Raw genomic sequence first — 23,576 nt, 5'->3', positions numbered from 1 at the left:
CTGAACGCCAAATTTCTGTCCATCAGCTGCTGCAGAAAGGACAGCACGCCGCCTAGTGGACATGAGATGGCCTCTACACCTTTCTCTGTACACTAGCGCTGAAAAGCTGTCCACTTTGATGTGTACAGCGCTGTGGTGGATGCAGCACGTGAATCCTAGATTGTGCGCACTACATCTTGCGGGAGACCCATCCTCTCTAAATGGATCCGCTCAGCGGCCAGACCCACAGGTGCTGGCCTATTTCTGAGTAACTCCTGATCGCTCCTCCTGCCTGGAGGATAGCATCCTCCCTCCATGGCAGTTTCCACGGGTGCCCCGATAACAGGCGTTGTAGAACCGGGAACCATGGTGCGTTCATGCGCTCGGGAGCTACCAGGAGATGCCACTGCGGTGAGATACGTGCCGCTCCTGCTGAGAGCGAGGTTCTCACTGGACTCAATCTGCAGTCTCACCTTAATGCTGATGCGAGCCGGCTAGCGCTGGGAAGTGGTGTGCGCGCTTTCATCAACGCAGCGCCATTGGAGTGAAGGCTGTTGGCGTCGCGGAAGCTCGCGTTTGACACTGTTGCGGTGAGACGCGTGCCGCTCCTGCTGAGAGTGACGTTTCTCACTGGACCCATTCTGTGGTCTCACATTTATGCTGATGCGAGCCGGCGAGCTCTGGTATGCAGTGTGCACGCCTTCATCAACGCAGCTCCGTTTGAATGAAGGCTGCTGGCGTCGCGGGAGCGTGCATTTGACACCGCTGCGGTGAGAAGCGTGCAGCTCGGGCTGAAAACGAGTTATTCCACTGGACTCATTCTGCGGACCACATTCGCTTTCGACTGTTGTGTCATGCGAGCGTCTCGTGTTTATTTGGAGTAGTGGTGATTCTGAAAACCCTTTTTTTAAGGCCACCGGCTCGTTTTGTGTGGAGGATGTGTGAAGGAGCCGCTGTGAGGTCATCTGAGCTGACAGACTGGCTAAATCAGACACTTTAATCATTAAATGATGTTTTATTTCAAAACTCCTGTCATCTTTACACACATCCTCCGCAAACCATCATTTGAATCTTCTCCCCCCGTGAGCTCTGTGGTTTGTTGTCCCAGGGCGCCACCTTTTGGCGATCTCAGGAAAATGCTGAACCTCCGGTTGCCGGGATGAGAAAGGCTGATGTCTGACGGGCAGGGCTGGCGGCGTAGCGGAGCAGGGAGACGCTGCTGCAGCCGTGGAACACGTTGTTGTTGTCTTGAAATTGGTCCCGAACAGCGAGTCCGTCGCTGATGGGGCCCTCCAACAAAAAACCTTCTGCAGCTCCTCCGAGAGGGAGGTGGAGTGACGAGCCAGGTGGACCTCTAGAAAACCTCGTCCTCCGGGCTGCGATGCGAGACCGGCAGACGACAGAAGAGGCGCACAGGTTGAGGATGATGTCAGCTGCCTTGCAGAGGGAACTCGCATCTCTTCCAGCCTCTTGAACGCTGTACGCCAGCAGCGTTACGTATTGTTCGCTGCGGCCGCCTGGAATGCACACTGGTGAGCTCGATTGGAGAGCGATGTCACCGTCTGGTCATGCTTACCTGGAGGCGCAGGACGCTGGTCCAACCTGGACGTTTTTGCTCCGAAAGCCTCCGCCAGGCTCGGCTCCAGGGGGGCACCGAGGGAATTTCCGCTCGGTGAAACCCCTCCACTCTGTTGATAGGCGCAAATGTGGGAACTGGCACCCTCATTCTACTAGGACCGGCTGCGGCCTCGTTCCAGTAGGACGTCACTGCTGGGAAACGAGGCCAGATGGGATCAGGACGGCGAGCCAGGGTGGAGCCCAAAAACCTTCCCACTAGATCATCCGATCAGGGCGGGGGAAGGAGAGGGACGGAAAAAGTCCTTTCATGTCAGCTGCCACTTGGATTATGCCGGGCAGCTCCAGAGGAGGGCACCGACGGCTGGGAGCGGTGTGGTCGCCGATGCAAACAAGGTCCGGGGAGGGGTGAGCATTTGCTCAGCCCCCCTCGTTCTGACACTACGCTCTCCAGGAGGGAGTGAGTAGCGGGGGCTGCTGCTGACGTCGCCTGTCCCGGAGGAACCATCCGATTCGCTCCGAGAGTCTGCGATAAAAGGACAATTACAAGATGGCGTTGTCCAGCGTGTAGAGACCCGCCACTGAGAAATATTCCTCGGCGCTTACCTTGAAACAAGACTGCTCGTCTGCTTCTCCTCGGGGAGGAGAACTCACCGGGACGGCAGGAGGTTGACTTGGCGGGGCCACAGGCAGTCTTAACAAAGGTTGAGCTGGTCAAGCTGAACAACTTCCCTTCTTTGTTCTTCTGACAGTGCTATTAGCTTGCTGAAGAAAAATGGGAGCCGATTACTCGCTCTTAACGTAATTTATACGGACCGGGTGGGGCCCACACAGCAGGTGGGCGTGGACTAAATTTTTCAGTGCGATGCTTTGCATGACGGTATAAACCCACTAAACGACAGCTCTTAAAGGGCGAAGCCTATACGAAATAGAACGAACTTCCCACAACCATGTGACCACGAGTTGATTGTGGGCTCCGGATGGAGTATGCTGTGGTCTTAATACAATTTTGCAAACTTATACTTGTATATTGCCACCAGCACATTGGTTACCCATCATGCCTACAGTTTCTGTAGAGGTTCTTAAAGCATTCTCTGAATTTTGTTCCAGGTAATTTCTATTTGGAGCCAAGATTTTTATTTGCTTAAGCAACTCTTACTGCTTTTGAGCCTCATATCAGCTTATAAAAGAAAGTTATTTAGCATCATATTTATTTAACGTGTAAACAACTGCTAATAAATATTCTTTAGAGTTCCCCTGAAGGGATCCTGAGTACAAGCAATGTACCACAGGTTCCTTTTCTAACACACCAAATATGTCCATATGTTGTGTCTTAGATAGAGTGCTTTTCAACCAGAAGTACCTAGAAACTAAATGCCATTGGATAGTTTTTTTTCTCTGCAATGTGGCTGAAAGATTATAAATTTGGATCACCTCATCAAAGTTTCTACAAGGGCTTTGCTTGTCTGGGTCATTGCTATAGATTGTGGTGATGCAGCACAATAGTTTGTTGATGGGTCTATAATGTGCCCTACATGGTACTCTTGTTTTTCTTTGTTTCAGTGTATTCACAGAGACCTGGCTGCTAGAAACGTCCTGGTCACTGAAGACAACGTGATGAAGATCGCCGACTTTGGCCTTGCCCGAGACATCCACCACATTGACTACTACAAAAAGACCACGAATGTACGCCAGAAGACTTGTAACTGACTAAACAGCAATAAAATTACATTTATACATGACGCTAACAGATCAATGTGCCCACAGGGTCGTTTGCCAGTGAAGTGGATGGCACCTGAAGCTTTATTTGACCGCATTTACACTCATCAAAGTGACGTGTGAGTGCTTGAGGTTTTTTTTTTGTTTAGTTTTAAATGAGTCCTGTTTGAAGTGTCTGATGTAGTCAGATTGAGTTTGTATAAAGTACAAAAGCCAACCTTTAAAAAGAAGAAAATTATTTGAGAAGTTGTTTTCCAAGGAGTTTGCATGTTCTCTCCGTGCATGCGTGGGTTTTCTCCGGGTACTCCGTTTTCCTTCCATAGACCAAAAACATGCATGTTAGGCTGATTGGTAACTCTAAATTGTCTCTAGGTGTGAGTGAGAGAGTGAATGTTTTATTTATTTTTTTTTTTTCTTGTTTGTCTCTAAGTGTCCCTACAATGTAGAGTTGCATTTGGGCCCAAAAAGTCTGACCCGGCCCCAGCCCACAGCCATTATTTCCAAACCCCACCCGACCCGAAGAATTAACAGTAATTACAGGTTCGAACCTGGAAAAAAAAAAAAAAACATTTTTAATTGGTTATTAAGAGTTGGGAATGTGCGGCTGAACAAAAGGGGCAGAAGATCAGAGCTGAGGGGGTGTTTGTCCTTTCATGGCCGTCAAAGAGCATTTAAACCCTGTTTCTGCCTGCATTCTGCATTACTTGGACATGGACCCTGCTCTGACACGTCTGCTTTGGGATCTCACCTGTTTGGGTCATCGGCCGCACACGTCCGCTGAGTGCAGCAGCTGAATGAACGTCCATTTGGGAGATAGATCACTTCCTGGCAGTATAGTCCCATCTGAAGCTTAACTGAACTTTTTACCTCTTTCAAGGCCGGTCAGCTCGTGTTGAAATGGCCACGTGTGGCTGGTGAATGTATGGCAAGCCAAGCTGTCATATAATTGGATTTTATGGCAAGCCATGTTGTCAAATAATTGGTTCGCGACTGATCTGCTAACCCAATCAAAAGCTTGACACTGACTCGGCCCGCCCATCCAGCGCATTATCATGGCCCAGCCCATCCCAAATTCAGGTTGGGTCAGGCTGGGCTTCAGGCCTGGGTTAGAAATGAAAGCTCTACTGTGATGGACTGGAGACACGTCCAGGGTGTTCCCCGCCTCTCGTACAGTGACTGCTGGATATGAGCTCCAGTGACCCCTGCGACCTGAAAATGAAGAAGTGGCTAAAGATAATGGATGTATGTATGGATGGATGGATGAATGAATGAAATTGTTTCCGTTACATGCTGCTCATAGAAATACAGCCATCAAAATGAACAGACAGTGAGTATAGATAGAAATCAGGGTGGCGATGCAGAGGTTAGAAAAGTGAGCATATGTAGCTAGGAATCCAAATTGCCAAAAATTTAGGAAAAAAAGGGGGTGGGGGGCACATTTTCAGTTGCAATTTCACTAAATTCTGAGCACTACTTCCAAAACTGTATTCTAGGCCATGCACATTATTTTGTTGCCCACCACACCCCTCACATCTATCTCGCTTTAACCCACATTGTACCCACCATGGCTGCTGCCCCCCACTTTTCTAATTTACTCTACTAGATTACATTTTAGAAATGAAGAAGTGCAAATTTAACCATTTTTAAAGAAGAATTATTTATCAGCAGTATGGATTTAGACCTGGACATCCAAGGCTCTGATTTTTTTTTATTTTGTATGGTGAGATCATGCACAAGTTTCAAAATACAGCTCTAGTGCTGTAGAATTTGCAGCAACTAAATTGAGAATGGTTCAAGATGGATTTGAACTGCTCTGTAACTATTCTGGGAGAAAATATATTGCACAAAGTTTCTGAACTTGTTCAAAAGTTAAGCCACAAGATTACAAGCCTCTGCAGTTGGTGTGAGGAAACTGAGAACCAACAAACATTTCAAGACATTTTGAAGACACTTGCATAAGAGTTGATGTTTCTGTAGTTGCTGTTCACCAACTATTTATACAGTTGCAACTAAGTAAGAAACTAAAGTTGCCTTTATTTAAAGAGATACAGAACGTTCTGTTTAGTTAATAAAATATTTTATAAGATAAAAATGTTCATGTAGAAAAAGCTTTAACATTATTTTTAGCCCATCTATAGAACTCTGGAAATTTCTGAATAAATATTTAATTCTCTGTTTTTTTAAGAAAGAGCAAAAACACTGAAACAATCCACTTCTCCAGTAGGTGGCAAGATCATCAACCTAAAAAAAAGTACAGAAAAATAATATTCTTTAGCTTGTTGCATGCTTTGCAAGAACAAAGACAATAGTTTGTTTACTCGAGGTGGCAGGTCAAGAACAAAGTTTATTCTGGAAAGGGCACTTCATACTTCATGAGAAACTTAAGTGCAGAATTTGTGGGAAGTGTACAAACTTCTGTGCCAACAGAAAAACAAGAATATCAAAATGTTTACTTTCCCATATTAATGACATACATAGGCCTGTCACGATAACAAATTTTGCTGGGCAATTAATTGTCTCAGAAATTATTGCAATAAACAATAATTTTAGAAATTTGACAATAATTAGTCATTATTGTCAAATTTAAAAAGAATCGTTTAATTTGTTTTGTGTGTAGTATTGTTTTGACCACTGGATGGCAGTATAAGACTGAACCAAAGGATGGATAGTGAGGGAGCGAGCAGCGTGTCTTTTTAAGAAAATGGGGGGAGGCCCTTTGACGTGACATGGGCTGTCTCTCTTTGGTTCTCAAAATGGCAGACCCTCTATGTGGTTTGAGCTCTTTAGTGTAGCATTTTTTCACACAAAGCTTTTAATAAAAAATCAGTAAACAGGTTCTCAGCTTCTTTTTGCAGAAAAAAATTTTTACACGAAGGCACAGGTTTCAACCGTGAATTTTGGAGCTTCGACAAAACAGAGTTTTTTTTTTCCCGAGGTTGGCCTGTTAGCTTAGCTCGTAGCTTAGCTTCTCAGCTTATTAGTAGAAAGAGAGAGACCTGAAAAAATGATAAAGCTGTAGTAGAACATACGGATGAGATATATTCATACTGTTAAAACGGATTCTTTCATTTTTCTGGACTGTATAATGTACGTGCATTGAATGTAATAAAATGTGGACGTGAGACGTTAATTATCTTTGACTCACCACGACAGTGGGTCATTTATTAACAGAATCAAGTTTAACACATCACACATTTACATTAATTGGCAAGAATTGAGAATAACGACAGCTATTAATCAGTTTACAGGAAGTGAACAATACGGCGATTGTTTTCTCACTTCCATCAGAACGACAAACGTTATTAATCACAGCAGACGTCAACCACACGGCGTTGATTGAAAAACTTTGCTTCAGACATTTCTAAAAATATCTGGATTAATTTGCTAGCAGATAGAAGAATTTAAAGATGGAAAGATGAAGTTTATCTTGAGAAAGATGTGTGAGGGAATTTGTCTGTTTTAACCAGAACATGCACGCTCCTTTGGAAATCAGCTTGTCCCCAACGGTACACTTTTGGTTGAAGATCGACTTTTTACCTTTTCTGAAGATATATCAGTTCCGGCGTGAAGTCCCACTTCGAGCCACCTTTTCAGCGTCTCCGTAAGAGCAGCTAAAAACCTCGGAAGTCGTGTGGAGGTCATCCAAAACGGACTTTCATAATTCCCAGAATCTCCTCTCGTTCAGCTTAGTGGCAGCTGTATAGAGCATGCTGCATTCCAGCATTCTGCATTCTGGAACTCCAAAACTCTCTAGTTGAACTAGGAAGTGCCGACATTTAAAGGGCTCTACTTCCGGTTCATTTGAGAGCTTCTGATTGGTCGATGGACCAAAACAGAGGTGTGTTTTGTGATGTAAGGTGTTATGAAAAGTCAAGGAAAAGATTAAGATTGTTTAGGAACAGACAGAAAGATATTATGAAGAAACCAGACTTCGTGGAGTCACTTCTCCAGTATCTTGCTGTAAAAGTTAAACATGACATTTCTTTTCAGTAAACTTTCAGTTGACTGAAACTTGAACTTCGACACACTTACAACTTCGCTCATTGAAGACAGAAAATCAGACAATGCATATTAACCTGATTTCTTCTTTGAATGAGGATTAAGAATCATTATTACTGTTTCACAGTTAATAAAAATGAGTAGTTCACTTCAACATGTAAACATTGTTTGAACTAACACAATTTGATTATCAAACATTTGTAAAATAGTAATGATAATAGAGAATAGTCTTCTTTTTACTTGATTGATTCAAGAAAGAAAGTCTCAGGATGGGTCAACCTGTATTTCTGGATGCAAATCAATGAAATGACAAGTTATGTCCCATATGGTCCTTAGGTCAAGGTTTTGACCTTCGGTCTAGTTCACTACAAAGCCGATAAATGAAAATGAGGTTGATAATTTTCATTGATCATGTGATTCATTGATTTATTTTTTATCGCGACAAGCCTAGACACACACATCAAACTTCTGACCAAAGCTGCAAGAACTCCCAAATAGAAGCCATAAGAAAAGTGACAGTTCTTTTCTCACAGTGTTCAGACAGAGAACAATTTTCTTAGTTCTCGCAGAGTATGTTTTGAGATACTCCCAAAAGAATTGTAGCTATAGTTTTTTTTTTTAAATGTTTGTAATTTACTTTCTGTTAATAACATTTTCAACACACAGGGTTAATAAGCATGGCATCAAAACAACTATAGAAAAGCTGTTAAAAATGGCACCATTGTTGTTGTGGTTTCCAGTGTACAAAGTAGTAGTGGGCTACATCTGTATCTTCTTTCCACATGGATCTGGTAAAACTTGAAATTTATAAAAACATCATCTAGGACATTTTCAAACATCCAACAGCAACAAAAAAATGTCCGTTTTATCCAGCTATCTGGACTGCCAGTACAGTTTTATGGCCAAAACAGGGATCTGCATGATAACAGTCATTAAATGGACTAAAAAAGTTTTAAGGGAGAGATTTACAATATTTGCACTTGTGAATACAAACTTCAAGCTCTCAGTTTAATGGATTCAGTAAAAACTTGACAAACCCCCTCGATTTCCTCCTGAAAACCAACTAAGCAGAGATGAACGTAGCATAAAGGACAAACTCAGAGCAATATGAGCTGCTTCTTTATGTGACAGCAGCACACAAGTTCTTCACCTCCCTCCTTAGTGACTGTTCCTGTGAGAGCTGCTCTACAGTTCATCACAAAATTAGATCAACTAATGAATTCATGTTGAGGGAGCATTTTTCTACAGCAGCTGCCTGCAACATAATTTATGTCAGCTTATCCTGTTTTATCAGAGCAGGGAAGTAAAACTGTCCCATAAATCCAGCACAGCAAGGAGCGCAGTATGTTCAAGGTATCTCAGGATTTAATCATATGAAAGAAGGTTGATGTAGGTCTAATTCTTGAGGTTTTCACTGGACAGTTTAATAAAATTGTTAGACTAAAGTAGTCCCTCGTTTATCGCGGGGGATCTGTACCCTGAAGCCCCGCGATAAGTGAAAAACCGCGAAGTAGGAATAGTAGTACAAGTAGTAAGTAGTAGTTTATTTGAGTATATATATATATATATATATATAAAGGCGTTTTCAACCATTCCCTCACTCTTGCAATATACTAAAAGATGTTTCCAAACTCTAAACGCTCTAAAAGAGCATAGAATGTCATGATTTCCGTCTCTCTGCCTCCGCTGTTCTCAGCCACCTGCAAGCGTTCTTGGTAGGGGTGCACCGATTGCAGTATTCTGGCCGATCACCAATCACTGATTTCTAAAAAGTCTGACCTGCCGATTCCGATTTTGGCCGATACCGATTTTGTTTTATAAGTGACACTGTCAGATGTTATAAGGTCACACAATGCACCTTCAATTTTCCAATCTTATTTTCTTGAACAATATCCTATAAACAATACAAACTTGGTTTAACTGGTCATGAGGTGGTGCTCTGAAATATAAATGAAGTTCAGACAATTGTTGTTCAAACTAAAAAAATTGGTAAAATTGGTTTTTCATGCAAGTATCGGCCGATTTCCGATTTCCCAAAATGAAGGAAATTGGGGGCCTAGTTGTTGGCCACGCCCACTTCTCTCTTCACGGAGAACAGTTGGTCAGCTGCAGGAGAAAGCTTATCCTGCAGTGTGGGCTGCACGAAGGTGCAGGAGGTGCTAAATTATTTATAGTTTATTTTAAATAAAAAGTCCATGCCGATCGTGCAGCTCATCCATCAGTCAGTGTAATGTCCAAGCTTTTTTTGAAAAAAAAACAAAAACGGGATAGAGCGAGTCTGCGATAAACGAACCATGAAGTAGTGAGGGACTACTGTATATGATAAAAGTATATTTTGTAGTTTATGTCCAAAAATGGTTTTATTAGCATGTTTATGAAATCTGAAACAGGAAGTAAAGTCACCTAAACATAAATTCAGGGAGACATTTCCATGTGCCACTGCAGGTGGTCATTTGGCGTCTTGCTGTGGGAGATATTCACACTTGGGGGCTCCCCTTACCCCGGAGTTCCTGTTGAGGAGCTCTTCAAGCTGCTAAAGGAGGGACATCGCATGGAAAAGCCGTCCGCATGCACTCAGGAGATGTGAGTAGACCCTCGGTTATCTGCAGGATAACTTTAACTGAAAGTTCTGTACAAATAAAACCTCGTTTTTTTCAGGTATCTGATGATGAGAGACTGCTGGAACGCAGTCCCATCCCACAGACCGACGTTTCAGCAGCTGGTAGAAGATTTAGATCGTATTCTTTCTCTACTGGCTAATCAGGTAACATGATTGTTTTCAGCCAGTGCAATGTTTAAAAGTAGGATTTGACCATGTTCTTCTTGTTCCTACAATATTTCTTCTTACTTCTCCTTAACATCGTTGTAATGGTTTTATCAAATCTGCTACATAAATATCTAGTATTTTATTTAGTTCACTCAGTTTTCTAAAGGTCTTATAAGATCAGTCTGTATCGTGAATAACTTCTCAGGTGGTATCTGTTAAATCGAGTGACAACCATTTTTGCGTTGACTAATGTTGTTTAGCCGTGGCAGCCATCTTGAATTAGATTGGCTCCAAATGTTAATGAGCTGTGGGTGCATGTTTTCTTTTAACAGTTTCATCAAAGTCCGTTCATCAAATATAAACCTTGTTTGTGAGATATTTTGCTAACAGACAGAAATATGGAGATAAATTAGTATGAAAAGTAGTCAAACCACAAGTTTCACAAATGTGTATTGCAAGTCATAAATGCATGAGCAATTTTTCAAATGTACACATTTTAAATTGCACAGTTAGGAATGTTCTGTGCATACATATTGTCAAATACATGTGCACAAATCACCTGCTGTGGATGAATCTACGGTGGCCCTGAGGTGTAAATGAGCAACATTTGAAAAAACGGAACTGCATTTCAAAAAACAAAATTACATTTGGAATAAACAACAAAAACACAAACACATTTAAAAAAATAAATAAATAAAACAGAATTACATTAAGTCAAACTGGAAGTGGTGGTTTTATTTTTATTTTTTCAACTCTATTAACAACATAAAACAGAACAATGCATAGTAGTTATTCCTACTATTCGGTGCCTTTTGAGTCCCCATGCCATAATGTGGTATATTTTGTTTAAAGGTGGGCTAATATTTATTTTATTAATCTCATTTTATATGTTTGACTCACCACTATCATAAAACACAACCATATGTACACAAGATGAATTTAGTTTAAAATATTTAAATCTGCAGCACGGTGGCACAACTGGTAGAGCTGCTGCCTCTCAGCGAGCAGGTCCCTGGTTCAAATCCTGGTCCGGGGGCCTTTCTGGGTGGAGTTTGCATGTTCTTTCCGTGCATGCGTGGGTTTTCTCTGGGTACTCCAGTTTCCTCCCACAGTCCAAAAACATGCATGTTAGGCTGATTGGTAACTCTAAATTGTCCCTAGGTGTGAGTTTGTCTCGTTTGTCTCTATGTGTCCCTGTGATGGACTTGCGACCTGTCCAGGGTGTCCCCTGCCCCTCGCACAGTGATTGCTGGACATGGACCCCCGTGACCCAAAATGGAAGAAGCGGGTAAAAGATAATGGATGGATGGGTATTTAAATCTAATTTTACATGCAACTTGGGTTTACTGCCATGAAATTAAGTTAAAAATTTTAAGTAATATAAATAAAAATGACATAAAAAAATAACAGTACTATTTAGTTCTCATCCAATGTCTTTGATATCCAAATATTTTTTTTATACTTAAAATGATTAAAAATAAATGTAGTCCCCGAGTCAACTGTCCACCCTGTTACTCTAAAATACCTGTCACCTCCGCTTTGGCTTAATGTAATTCCGTTTTTTCAAATGTTGTTCATGTACATTTCAGGGCCACGGTATGAATCAGTCAACACGAGCACACGGATCAGATTGCCTGTAATGTGACTTTTAAGACTTTTTACCGCTCCAGATTCACAAAGTTAATGAATGCTGCATTCAAGGCTGTTAAAAAGCTGGGACGTCTGAGTCTTACCAGATTTACTGGGTTATTGGAGAAAAACACATTTCTGACTTGGCACTGTAGCCCAGAGACTAATTTATCTCCATACAGAAAGGCTAATGCAAACATTTTAAGCAAAGATCTGGATTATGATGACATTATGCATCAAACAAAATGAAAAATAAAAAAAGGGGTAGGGGGTAAATGTGGTCTTAAAATGACTTGTGAACCTTAAACCCTGAATGCTGTTCTGATGTTCTGCAGGAGTACCTGGACCTGGCTGTCCCTCTGGTCCAGTACTCATCAGTTCAGTACTCCCCTGTCATTCACTCCACCTCGACTCATTCCTGCACCTCAACATAGTCTTCGTGGGAACAACCCCTCCCCCCCCCCCCCCCCCACTTCTTGAATCGCCTTCACCCCGTTTCCTGACCAGCAGAGTCGTAGAGGGATTTCAGACGAGCTCCTTCACTGCAGACTGATGTGAGGAGCAGCTGGACTCCCTCAGATGGGAAAGGACAAAAAGACTGCGTCCTGCCACTTTAAGAGGACTTTATGTGTGTTGATGTAATTAGTGTAAATATTGTAAATATTGGTTTGTTATGTAGAAGATCAGCCTGATTTATTACAGCAGCATCAAGTGGAGAAGAAAAAGGAAGGACTAAATAAGCAACAAAATGTATAAATCATATTTTTATTATTGTACATTTTATTTTTACAGTTTAATTCCTGATTATCAGTTGCATCTTGAAACCCCAGAATTAGTCTATTAGTGGATTATTGTTAGATTAACTGATGTTTTGATTGTGTTTTCCTGTATTTCATGTTTGTTCGTCTACTGTGATGTGACGTTGATGCCAGTGTTACAAATCATTTACATTGCACTTATCCTCCAGCTGATTTGGAGCTGTTACACAAACCTTTAGCTGAATGTATAAAATAATGAAATAACAGTATTAAAAAGCATGTGATTTTATTTTATATTTTTTCCAGATTTTTTTGTTGTTCTGATAATTAATACAACTCTTAGATGTGTTTTAATATGAAATGTTTGCTCCATTCTGATGAAAACAGAAACAGCCAGAGCTTGGATGGTTTCAGAGCTTTTCTATGTAACAATTGACTAAACTAGTAAGTAAAATAATTTGTGGTGTGACAAATGTTTCAACATAAACTCCACTAAGCTTACTTGAATGAATCCTATAATTTTGATGTTGTGGCTTCTGGTTTGCGACTTCTTCAGTATGAAGAAAGGATCTAAATAAGGAAAGCTTTTATTTTTTGCTCTTGAGGCACTTTGCTCTCTCAGCTCTCATCAATATCATATAGTTAACCAACTAGAGATTTTTTTTTTAACCTTCCAAAGCACCTTTCTACCACCTTGTTAGAGTGGCCAGCAGGTGGCAGTGTGTTGCACATGGCTGTTTCTACAGTCAGTTTCTTCCTGGCCACATGTTCAAGTCATTGAGTTGTGTATTCATTTGATTCCTTAAGGACACACCACATCATGCAATGCTCTTCTGCTAAAGTCTTTCCACACACACCTCTTGTCTTCCAGTAGACACCAGAAAAACAGCTGCCAAGTCCCAGCTCGCTCCTGCCATGTGTAAACTATTTCAAACGGCTGTGTAAAGTGTTTGTGTTGGCCCCATTCCCTGAACCAATGACCCATGTCTCACCCTGAGGTTGACCAGTAACCACACACCAATGAGGGCTGTGATAACCGTCATGCTCAGTAATTAGAAAACAAACTTGGAGGAAGTAGACAAACAAAACCAGCAACTTGGGCTCCTAACGAGTGCACATGGAGGGGGAGCACTTATTTTATTTTTATTTTCCTTCGCTTGATTTAAAGTGTATAAATGGCTGAAAATAGGATGAGTCCGACTGGATGGTGCCCAGATAACATGACTGTGCAAACATTAACTGATGCTGTGTGTCAGTGCGTTGTCTAGTGAAAGGAACTGCTTTGCAAAGGTTTTTTTTTAATAGTTCAGAGATAATTATTTCTGTAGAAGAAAAGAACTGAACCCTGATCCGCGCCTTGGCTTTTATTTTTTTTAAGACTATATGAGTAACAAGATTAAAACTGTTCAGAGCTCTTCCTCCTGCTTGTTGCACTTTCTGCTTCTATTTAATTATTTAAAGGTTTCAGAAAGCTATAAAGATATGAATCACCGAGAAATATAGCTGGAAAGAGCAATTTATCAAATAAAGGAACATCTGGCTGAATTTGATGAGCAAAGAGGCAAAGTTAAGGTTTAATGACTACAATTTAAAGAGGTTTCTTGTGAGTTCAAACTATTTTAAATCATTAACCATAATGTTAGTCTGGAAAAATTTCTGAATAATTTATTTAGGTTTGCAGGCAAACTTAAAACAAAATTTAAATCAAAATATAAAAAGTGACACTAATGACAGTCAATCATGAGGATACGTTAGATATACCCTTTTTATTTTATTGTTTTGATTCAAGTTGAAGTCTTCCTTCTGTTACTGATGTTCGTTACTGGCATCAAAAACCAAGGACCATGGAAAGCACCTTGCTGTCTCGTGATGATCGTCTTTTTTTTCTTAAGCGTGATTCACAGTTGCCTTATTGCCATAGCTCACCCCAATCAGACTCTGCTAACGGGTTTTATATAAGTATTTCACTGTTTTGAGACTGGAGACAGAATGACAAGGAAAGACACAAGTTTTCACTTAGAATCACACTGAATGACGTCTCCACAAATACCTGAAGAACTTGGGGGAGTGTTGGTGCAGAGCTAAGAGAACGTGGGCCTCTGATCGGAAGGTAACCAGTTCAACTCCCCGGACTGACAGCATCAAAATGTGTGTGGGAATGGTGAAGCACCCACACCTGCCTCCACCCTGATTTGCCCCATTCTGGGCCCTTGAGCAAGACCCTAATCCCCCACCATCTGGTCCCCTGGGTGCCTTAGCAGGTCTCTGCTCCACAGAGGGCTGTCGGTGGTCTGTGGTTGCATCAGGAATGGCACCCACCATAAAAACAACTGACAAGTTGTTTTTTGTCAAGTCAAGTTAGTTTTTGTTGTGGCGACTCCTGACGAAGGGAACAGCTGAAAGACGACAGAAAACAAACAAAAAAACACACACATATACATACATATATATATATATATATATATAGATGCATATATATATATATAAAAATATATATATATATATATATATTAGGGATACACAATATTATCGGCAAGGTATCGGTATCGGCCGATATTAGCGTTAAAGTGCAATATTGGACATGGGCCATTCCATCAAAATAACTCGCCGATATATAAGGTGCTGGTTTTGCCTGCAGCAGCAGCACAATGTGATGACGTTGCAGTGGCAGTGCAATGTGATGACATCATGTGCGTCTACCTGATCTCACGGCGGAGAGGAAAATTCAAAATGTCGGTGGTGTGGAAGTTTTATTTTTCGTTGGTGAAGATGTCGGGTTCCGAAGATTTATGGACTACGTTGAGCCTCGCTACATTGTCCGCAGTCGGAAATATTATTATTATTTTATTATTTATATTAAGTTTCCCAAGTTACAAGACATCATTTCTGACGTCATTGAGAAGCTAATAGCCGATAGCACGACTTGTTGGGTGAGTTTTACCACAGACATCAAGTGTTAGCCCCGTTAGCATGATTAGTCTTACAGCACAATGGATAGACAAAAACTTTGAATATATATATATATATATATATATATATATATATATATATATATATACTATAAACTGGCTTCAGAAGGACGTGCGGTCGATTCAACTTCCTGAAAACAGAAAATGTTCCTAATATTGTCTCAATAATAACGATAAATAATAAAACTCAATAAACATGAAAAATCTGTTGTTCATTGCTCAACGGTTAAATTTGTCCTTTTTGTGAGTTTGTGAAAATAATCTCATTTCAAATAAAAGAAAGCAATAGTCTTTAGCTATGTTTATTTACATTACCAAGTCTTCTTAAACCTCCATTTATTTTGCACAGCACTGCACATTCCCCACGCAGCATCAGTTTACAGACTTGCAGCTAGTCAGAACTTCAGCCAACACAGCAGCACTGCTGTTGAGCTGCTCTGATTCCTGGAAACACAACCGACCTGCCCTGCTGTCAGCAAACACACTTTCACAGAATGGAAAAAAGAGCATGGATGTCTCGAGCCAGATGGGGGTTAATGGGCCATAACACCCAGGTGAGAAGCCAACATGGGTCAGCCATTATACCAACAGCGACAGATGGCCAAGTGAGTGTCATCATGGGGCTACTTAGCACCTCTAGTGTGGGAGCCAACAAGCCTGGACAAACACCAGACGTGTCACAGACGTATTTCTTTACTCACATGCCTTCTTTCCTAGATCTGTTTATACTGATGATCACTGAACATCTGTCTTTCTGTGAAAGACAAGGGATATTTGAAAACAGTTTTAAAGTAGTAGGAAGAAAGGTCTTCCACAAAAGAGGAAGACAACCTTTATCCCGAGAGCACTTGGTTTTAACCACCAAGCACTTCTGGTTGTTTTATGTCTTTGTGTGTTTTACTGTCATGTTCATGTCCATCAGGTTGAGTTGTTTTTCATGTCCATTGAGTCGTTTCTTATGTTTCGTTTTAAATTGCTCCCCGGGGACAAATAAAGTGATCCAAGACGAACTAGAACTGAAATGAACGCAATTTTAGTCTGTTTTTTTGCAAAAGTTTTCAAGAACATAAGACCAAATGATGCCGCTTATCGGGAATATTTTCAGTGGCATTTTAAACTGTGAATTTTAATCACTGCAAGAGAAATGTGCTTATGCTGCAAGATGAGACGATCTGCTTAAACTGTGAATGAGTGCCTTGCATGGTGGTAAATAATAAGTGCTGTAAGATGTCTGCATGCCATCTGGTGGCAGCTTTGGAGGTGCTAGATGTTAGAACTCCTACTTTTTTTTAACGTTTACCATATGTTTGATGGGTGTTGCATTGTGGGTTTGCATGAGACCATGTGATATGAAATATAGTATCATACATGTTGCTCAGCGTGTGGGCCATATGGATGTCACTGCGGCACGGCAATGAAACCAAAAGTATGGGAATGCTCACATATGTTGTAAAGATTCTGGTCTCCCAAGGCAGACCACACTAAAGAAGAATCACTGAGTTGATGGCATCTGTGCACCCTGTGTCAAACTGGGATCTGGCGGACCACAGGTTCACTGTCCCTCGTATAGGTTGACATTTTGCACTAGCTACAGCAGGGACAGCTGAATTTGGAGTGGCACAGTAAGTGAGAGGCTTGGACTTGTAAGGAACTTTGGTTACGCATTATCACAGACGGGACGGCATGGTGGCACGGTTGGTAGAGCTGCCGCCTCTCAGCGAGAAGGTCGCTGGATTGAATCCCGGCCGAGGGGGGCATTCTAGGTGGAGTTTGCATGTTCTCTTCGTGCATGTGTGGGTTTTCTCCAGGCACTCTAGTTTCCTCTCACAGATCAAAAACATGCATGTTAGGCTGGTAACTAAATTGTCCCTATACGAGAGAGAGAGAGTGAATGGTTGTTCATCTCCGTGTGTCCCTGTGATGGACTGGAGACCTGTCCAGGGTGTACACACCTTACGTACAGTGACTGCTGGATATGGGCACCAGTGACCCCAGTGCCCGGTAAGTGGGTAAAAGATAGTGGATGGACAATTGTGTGCATACAGTGGGAGATCAATCCTACAAATGTTGAAAGAGATATTGGTGTTACTCCAGGCATCATGGTGTAGGAAGCCACAAGTCGACTTCAGGTCACGTTTGCCAGTGATTTGGAGACACTACTGGCACAACACTATGCCACACGCTTCAAGCAGCACCCTGGCACAATTTTCCAGCTATTTTTCCACATATTACAAGTGCATCTACGGACTGTCTGCAGAATGCTGAGGTCCTCCTGAAGAGTCCAAAAAAAAAAAAGTTAACAAAACTGGACTTTATTTGTAACTGAAGACGTTTCGCTTCTCATCCAAGAAGCTTTCTCAGTCGTTTTTGATTGATCATGTCCTGGATGACTGAGAATCTTCATCAGCGCACTTCTGTAGCGAGCCAAGCTGCCCAACAATGAAGCATGAGGGATCATGAGACCAGTGCTACATTGCTGTATATTGACGTGTAGGCTCAACAGCAGTTGGTCAACTTGCTGCAATTACTGTAAGAAGTTTATGTTCCCAACCTGGGGACATGCCAAGTCCTAGATTTGGTACCAGCCATACCAACTCTGCTCTACATTTGATTTAATATTGTAATCATAGCAACAATTACATGAGCTTAAAAAAAAAATAAAAAAGTACAGTAGTTCATTTCTTCTTCTCTGCTTGAAGGCCTAACTTTTTGTTGTCCATGTATGTTTGGATTCACATTTTTTTATTTAAAGTTTCAGCTCTGCAGTAAGTGCTCCGTTCTTGACTTGTCCTTTACACAGAAACATCTGACTAAATATCAGTTCGCAAGCTTGTAATATTCTGGTAGGGAACCTCCAACTTGGGGTGTCAAATCTTCAGTGCAAATAAACCAGTCAGAATCAGTCACATCAGCGTTTATTTCTAAAACAAAACCAGCAAAATCTGCTCCCATGCATATTTTGATCTGCATCTCAATATCTGTAAATATAATATATATATATATATAGCCTATAAAGTGATTTCAGACAAGCAAAAAGGTGTCAAAGATCTCCACGACCAGCGTGAAAGATTCTTCTGATCTCCTCAGCTTCCTTTACTCTTCCTTAAATGACAACCTCATAAATTAATTTAAAATAAATATCAATCGTAATTGGAATATAATATATTATTTAAAACGTTTGTAAGAGGATAAAGTTCACATTGAACAGTTTGTGGATGGGCACAGAAAACATTAAGAATAATCACCTCAAGCTTTCTGCAGCTGCATCACTGTGTACATGTAGAACAGGTAACATGAGCTTTTATCTATTTGTCAGCGTTGACCCCGCTCTGCCTCTCCAAGTTGTCCACAGATCTTTTCCGGGCAAACAGGTGGGTGGGGTCCCTGCTTCTGAAGCCAGGCTGGATGTTGAACACGGGCATGTTCCTCCAACTGGCTGGGTTGTTGTAGGTGCTGGCATCGGAGCCGACGGGGCAAGGTTTGTTCTGAACGAGCTGGAGGAAGGTCTCCATGTCAGGCCCCAAGCGGGCCATGACGCCTGCCCTAACAAGCGCCACCGTCTCCTCGTCGCACGTCTGCAGAGTCTGCAGCAGGGTGCTGTAGTACCTGCAGCGTCAGCACAGGAAACAAAGTCAGGACCTGTTTACAACACAGCTACTTCTTCCACCCGACCACAGGAGAACCTTGAGATCTAAAACCAATACATGGTTCTGTTGCACTTGTTAATAGGCAAAAAAATACAAGAGTATCTTCTCATTGTTTAACTTTTAGACATTTTTATTGGGTGCCATTTTGTAGAACATCCTAATGAATAAAAACCAAGATATCAAAACATTTTCATTGGCTGATTCCCTGACAATCAACTCAAAGCTGGAGCCAGTTATGGCACATTGGTACATTGCGTCCAGTGACCACAACTGGACAAAATTAAATTGGAATAAACTGATCAAATCAGAACCTCTTGACTTCTCAGACTTCTGTTTGTTTACCTACAATTTTATGCAGATTTAAATATAATTAAACTGCAAACCTTTGTGTACTCCAATATTTTTTAATCACATTATGAAAGTAGTTCTACAAATGAAGAACAAAAATAGTGTTTTACTGTTGAAAATGAATAAAACTGTTATTATACCGAATTAAACTGTTATTATACTGATTAGAGAAGAAAGACGCAGAAAATTTTCTCAGTCATTTCATTATTTTTCCCCTGTATACAAAGATTCAGAAAGCCGTCTCAAAGCTCCAAGAGACCCAGCATATATATTTCTATGTAAATGACTAGATTTTTCCATCCATCCATCCATTTTCTTTACCCGTTTATTCCATTTTGGGTCACGGGGGTCACTGGTGCCCATGTCCAGCAATCACTGTGTGAGGGGCGGGGTACACCCTGGACGGGTCGCAAGTCCATCACAGGGCCACATAGAAACAAATGAGACAAACAAACATTCACTCTCTCACTCACACCTAGGGACAATTTAGAGTTACCAATCAGCCTAACATGCATGTTTTTGGTCTGTGGGAGGAAACCGGAGTACCCGGAGAAAACCCACGCATGCACGGAGAAAACATGCAAACTCCACCCAGAAAGGCCCCCGGACCGGGATTTGAACCAGGGACCTACTCGCTGAGAGGCAGCAGCTCTACCAGTTGCGCCACCGTGCTGCCTGACTAGATTTTTGTTCAATATAATTTAGAATGAACTGTCTTTAAAAAGATAACTCATTGCTGGCCTGTTAAGTTTTCTGTGAATTTTATTGAAACTAAACATTTCAGTGCCCCTTGAGTTGATTCTGAAACAAAGTCTTCATGCATTTAAAAAGTCTTGACCCACTTGCTGGACAGTTCAGAACGCTTAAATCACTACAACTGTACCCCACACAGCTATTACGAGTTTTGTTGCCATTAAACAGTCGATACAATGTTTTTCTAAGAAGCTTTTGTCTCATCTGTGCTCACCTGTTGGGGAAGTGAGCTGGCACCTGCAGCACCTCGCCGATAGAGTCAGGGTTTGTACGAGCCACAGTGCAGATGTCCAAACTAGCGTAGCACTCCTCTTGAACCTTTAACAAGATGCAGATTTGAATTTAGCATGAAGCCAACCCTAAGGCCAGAGCTAGTATTTGTCAGATGGGATTATGCCATCCTGCCAACAAAGACTAAAGGTACAAGTGAATTTGCAAGGGAGCTTTCAAAGCGTCTACAAATGTTTGATAGTGTACAGTTTCCTTGCACAAGTAAAACATAATAAAAAATTATGGACAATTTCTCTCCTCCAGTTATTCAGAGTTGCACTGGTGTCTCAACCGGTCTCAGTTTATTTTCTGTAATTCTAGCGCTAGCTGTAAATTTGGCAGGGCATATTCAAACTCCAGGTGAATTTGAACCTAAATTTTGCAGGGAGTTTGTGCAAACTTGTCATTCGGTGGCATTTCAAATTAAAATTCATATTTTCGTTTCAATTCTGTCTCCGACAGTCACAGCAAAGGTAGGATATTGACTATAAACTCCAGCATTTCCAAACTGAGGTATTTAAAAGAGCTATCTACAACAAGTAGGACGATAACTGCTAATTATAAATTTTATTTTCCAACTGACCACCACTTTATATTGGTCAAAATATCCTTTTGTTTATGCAAGGGGTGACGGCAGGTTTTTATCTCTTACGAACCTCTGCAATCATTTTCTGAAAGATGCTACAGCGGCGAATCGTCTGGAAGACTTTGTTAGAGATTCCCTGGGAAATGCAGTGCAGACTCCTCTTCACGAAGGTTTTCCCCTGCAGGACAAAACACGGTCAGAGCGTCAGCACGTGGCAGGCTGGAAAAGAGACGATGCAAACAGGTAAAAGGCTCACCTCTGTGTTGAAGCTGGCAGCTGACTGGAGGAACAACTCGCAGATCTCATGCATGCCATCGGTGTCGCACGTAGAGTTTTCAAGGCAGGAGAAGAATCCACAGCCTACAGCCACAGCTTCATTCAAACATTTGGCCACCTCAGCTGCAAAAAAAAACAGGAATATTATTTAAAAAAAATAAGAACAGGAGCCAACAATGGCTGAACCAGTTTTTATTTTAATTTTGAGTTTTTTGGGGTTGAGACTACCCAGTTTGTCATCGAGATAACACAAGCAAGTTTTCTGGTTAAGACTAGCTTTCTCAAGAGAAGCTTGCCAATTAACAAAAGCTAACTTTTGGTCTCAATCATTAGTGCAAAAATGATGTGTCCTTGTGCTACACTGACCGAGTTTCTTCATTTAGTAGCATCACCATGACACTTTGAGATGATTTAAACCAGAGCAGATGAGGAATATTGTAACATTTTCACCTTGAGTCAGTTGCTGGGTGACTGTCCTGATATCCCAGTGAAGATGTACTGGTATGCCCTTTATTTAATTGGGATTTTGATTGAGAAGATTGATTTCCAAGTCAAAATAACAATCCAATCTTGAGAAAACACTTATGAGAAAAGTGTAAATATATATATATATTTTTTGTCATGTTTCCCACACATGGCCAATTATAAGACCACATCATAAACATCTGGAAAAATGTTCAAAAAAAAAAAAAAAAAAAAAAAAAAAAAAAAAAACTGCAAGGGAACCACAACTTTCACATGTGGCATTTTACATGAGACGTCTCCACATGTGAAGTTTTCTCTTGAGATTAGATTCTAATCATAATCATGTCCTCTTTCAGCTTCCGTACAAACCGAATCCAATTAAAATGAAATAAAAACTTAATGTAAATTCGGACAAGCCATTGAAAGACAACCCAGACTGGATACTTTATACATTTTAAAAACACGGAAGAGCAAAACCTTCGTTTTGTTCTCTGTTTACTTTAAACACAACCCCTCCCAGGCTGTCAGCAGATCACCTGAAGGTCCTGACAGGAGGTCACAACAAACAGACATGGAGAAGCTGGACTCACTCGGGCTGTTTGAGGAGAAGCGTGCCCGACGGGGAGCGGCCTCCTCCGGCTGCAGCTCGAAGGAGGTGGCGGAGCTGAAGGCGAGGAGGAGGAGGTGGAGCAAGGCGGAGCCGCACAGCATGGTGTCTGTCAGATTAAAGACGAGGAGGTGTAATGAGGAGTGTTGTTGTTGTGCTGGTCAGACTGCCCACAGCTCGTATTTATATGGCGGCCTCTGTAAACTGACCAATCAGCGCGCCGCTTCCTCAGTTAATGGTTTATTCACGCGCGCAATTACCCCACTCAGCTAATTGGATATTTCCACACACTCACGGTGAAATTTCCGAGCAGAGGTAAAGTCTGGGGATAATTTTAGACTTGCATTTGTTTCCCGTCACAGTTTCCTGCTCACAGAAACACTTCACAACCACTGTTTAAACTATTAAGATCCCATATCACAAGATTATGGCTTCCTCTGGTTTCACAGTTGGAAAGACTGATGAACTCATTCATTTCCACTGCAAAGAGAAATCCTGATAAACTTATTAAAAATAGACTCAAAATGTTAAGTTTGGAGAGAGGGTTCTAACATACTGAATTATTGGTGCGTTTTACACGCGTTATTTATTTGGCAAAATACAACACAATAACTTTAGGGGTTGTATATTATGCAAAAAAAATAATGCAGCATGGAAAGATGAATGAATGGTGAGCACAAAGTGAGTTGTTAAAACCAATAGAAACAAAACACAGACTAAAAACTGAAAGCAGCAAAACACTGGTTAAAGGCTTAAAAGTGTGAAATGCCTATTAAAGGCCAAAAATAGCAACATGCTACATAAAATCCAAAAGTAGCTAAATGTTTACAGAAAACTAATCACAGCAAAAAAGCTATCCAAAAGCTACAAGTAGCAAAACAATAGCAAATGCAATAAAACACTGGTTAAAAGATTAAAAATGCTAAATGCTAGTTAAAGGCTAAATGAAGGAGAATGCTACATTAATTCAACCGTTACTTATACAAGTTAATCCCTTTGAGCCTCAGGAACTCATTTACAAAAGAGACCTGATTTTTTTTTTTAACAAAGAGTGATGACAACAGTGGACAACAACGACAACAACAGAGGATCATAAAAGATGCGTACAATTTTTTTTTTCCAACAAGTTAAAATAAAATGGCAACCAAAAGGACAATCAAAAGGAAAAGTAGAATAAAATGCTAGATTGTAAAGCAGTGTAGAAAACTAAAAACAGGAAAGCTAAAAGA

General features: G+C 41.2%; 2 protein-coding genes across 2 annotated transcripts in view; one reads left to right on the top strand and one right to left on the bottom strand.

Moving 5' to 3' along the window:
- The window catches only part of LOC119424280 (fibroblast growth factor receptor 1-A-like), a 25,171-nt gene extending 13,069 nt beyond the window's left edge, over positions 1-12,102 (top strand). The window contains exons 12-16 of the mRNA XM_037691740.1: positions 3,118-3,240; positions 3,322-3,392; positions 9,718-9,855; positions 9,931-10,036; positions 12,004-12,102. Of these exons, the coding sequence (XP_037547668.1) occupies positions 3,118-3,240; positions 3,322-3,392; positions 9,718-9,855; positions 9,931-10,036; positions 12,004-12,102 (537 nt within the window). The remainder of the gene's footprint in view (positions 1-3,117; positions 3,241-3,321; positions 3,393-9,717; positions 9,856-9,930; positions 10,037-12,003) is intronic.
- Positions 12,103-18,301: 6,199 nt separating this feature from the next.
- On the bottom strand, positions 18,302-22,522 carry stc1l (stanniocalcin 1, like). Its single transcript, XM_037692660.1, has 5 exons — positions 22,331-22,522; positions 21,256-21,398; positions 21,070-21,177; positions 20,358-20,461; positions 18,302-19,001 (listed from the first exon to the last, which is right to left on the bottom strand). Exons 1-5 carry the CDS (start codon positions 22,449-22,451, stop codon positions 18,701-18,703), a joined length of 777 nt encoding a protein of 258 aa, XP_037548588.1. The 5' UTR covers positions 22,452-22,522; the 3' UTR covers positions 18,302-18,700.
- Between the last annotated feature and the right edge of the window lie 1,054 nt (positions 22,523-23,576).

This window comes from Nematolebias whitei, chromosome 18, assembly GCF_014905685.2.
Source record: "Nematolebias whitei isolate Nwh7 chromosome 18, NemWhi1, whole genome shotgun sequence".
Classification (NCBI taxonomy): Eukaryota; Metazoa; Chordata; class Actinopteri; order Cyprinodontiformes; family Rivulidae; genus Nematolebias; species Nematolebias whitei.
This window is presented reverse-complemented; position numbering and strand designations above follow the sequence as displayed.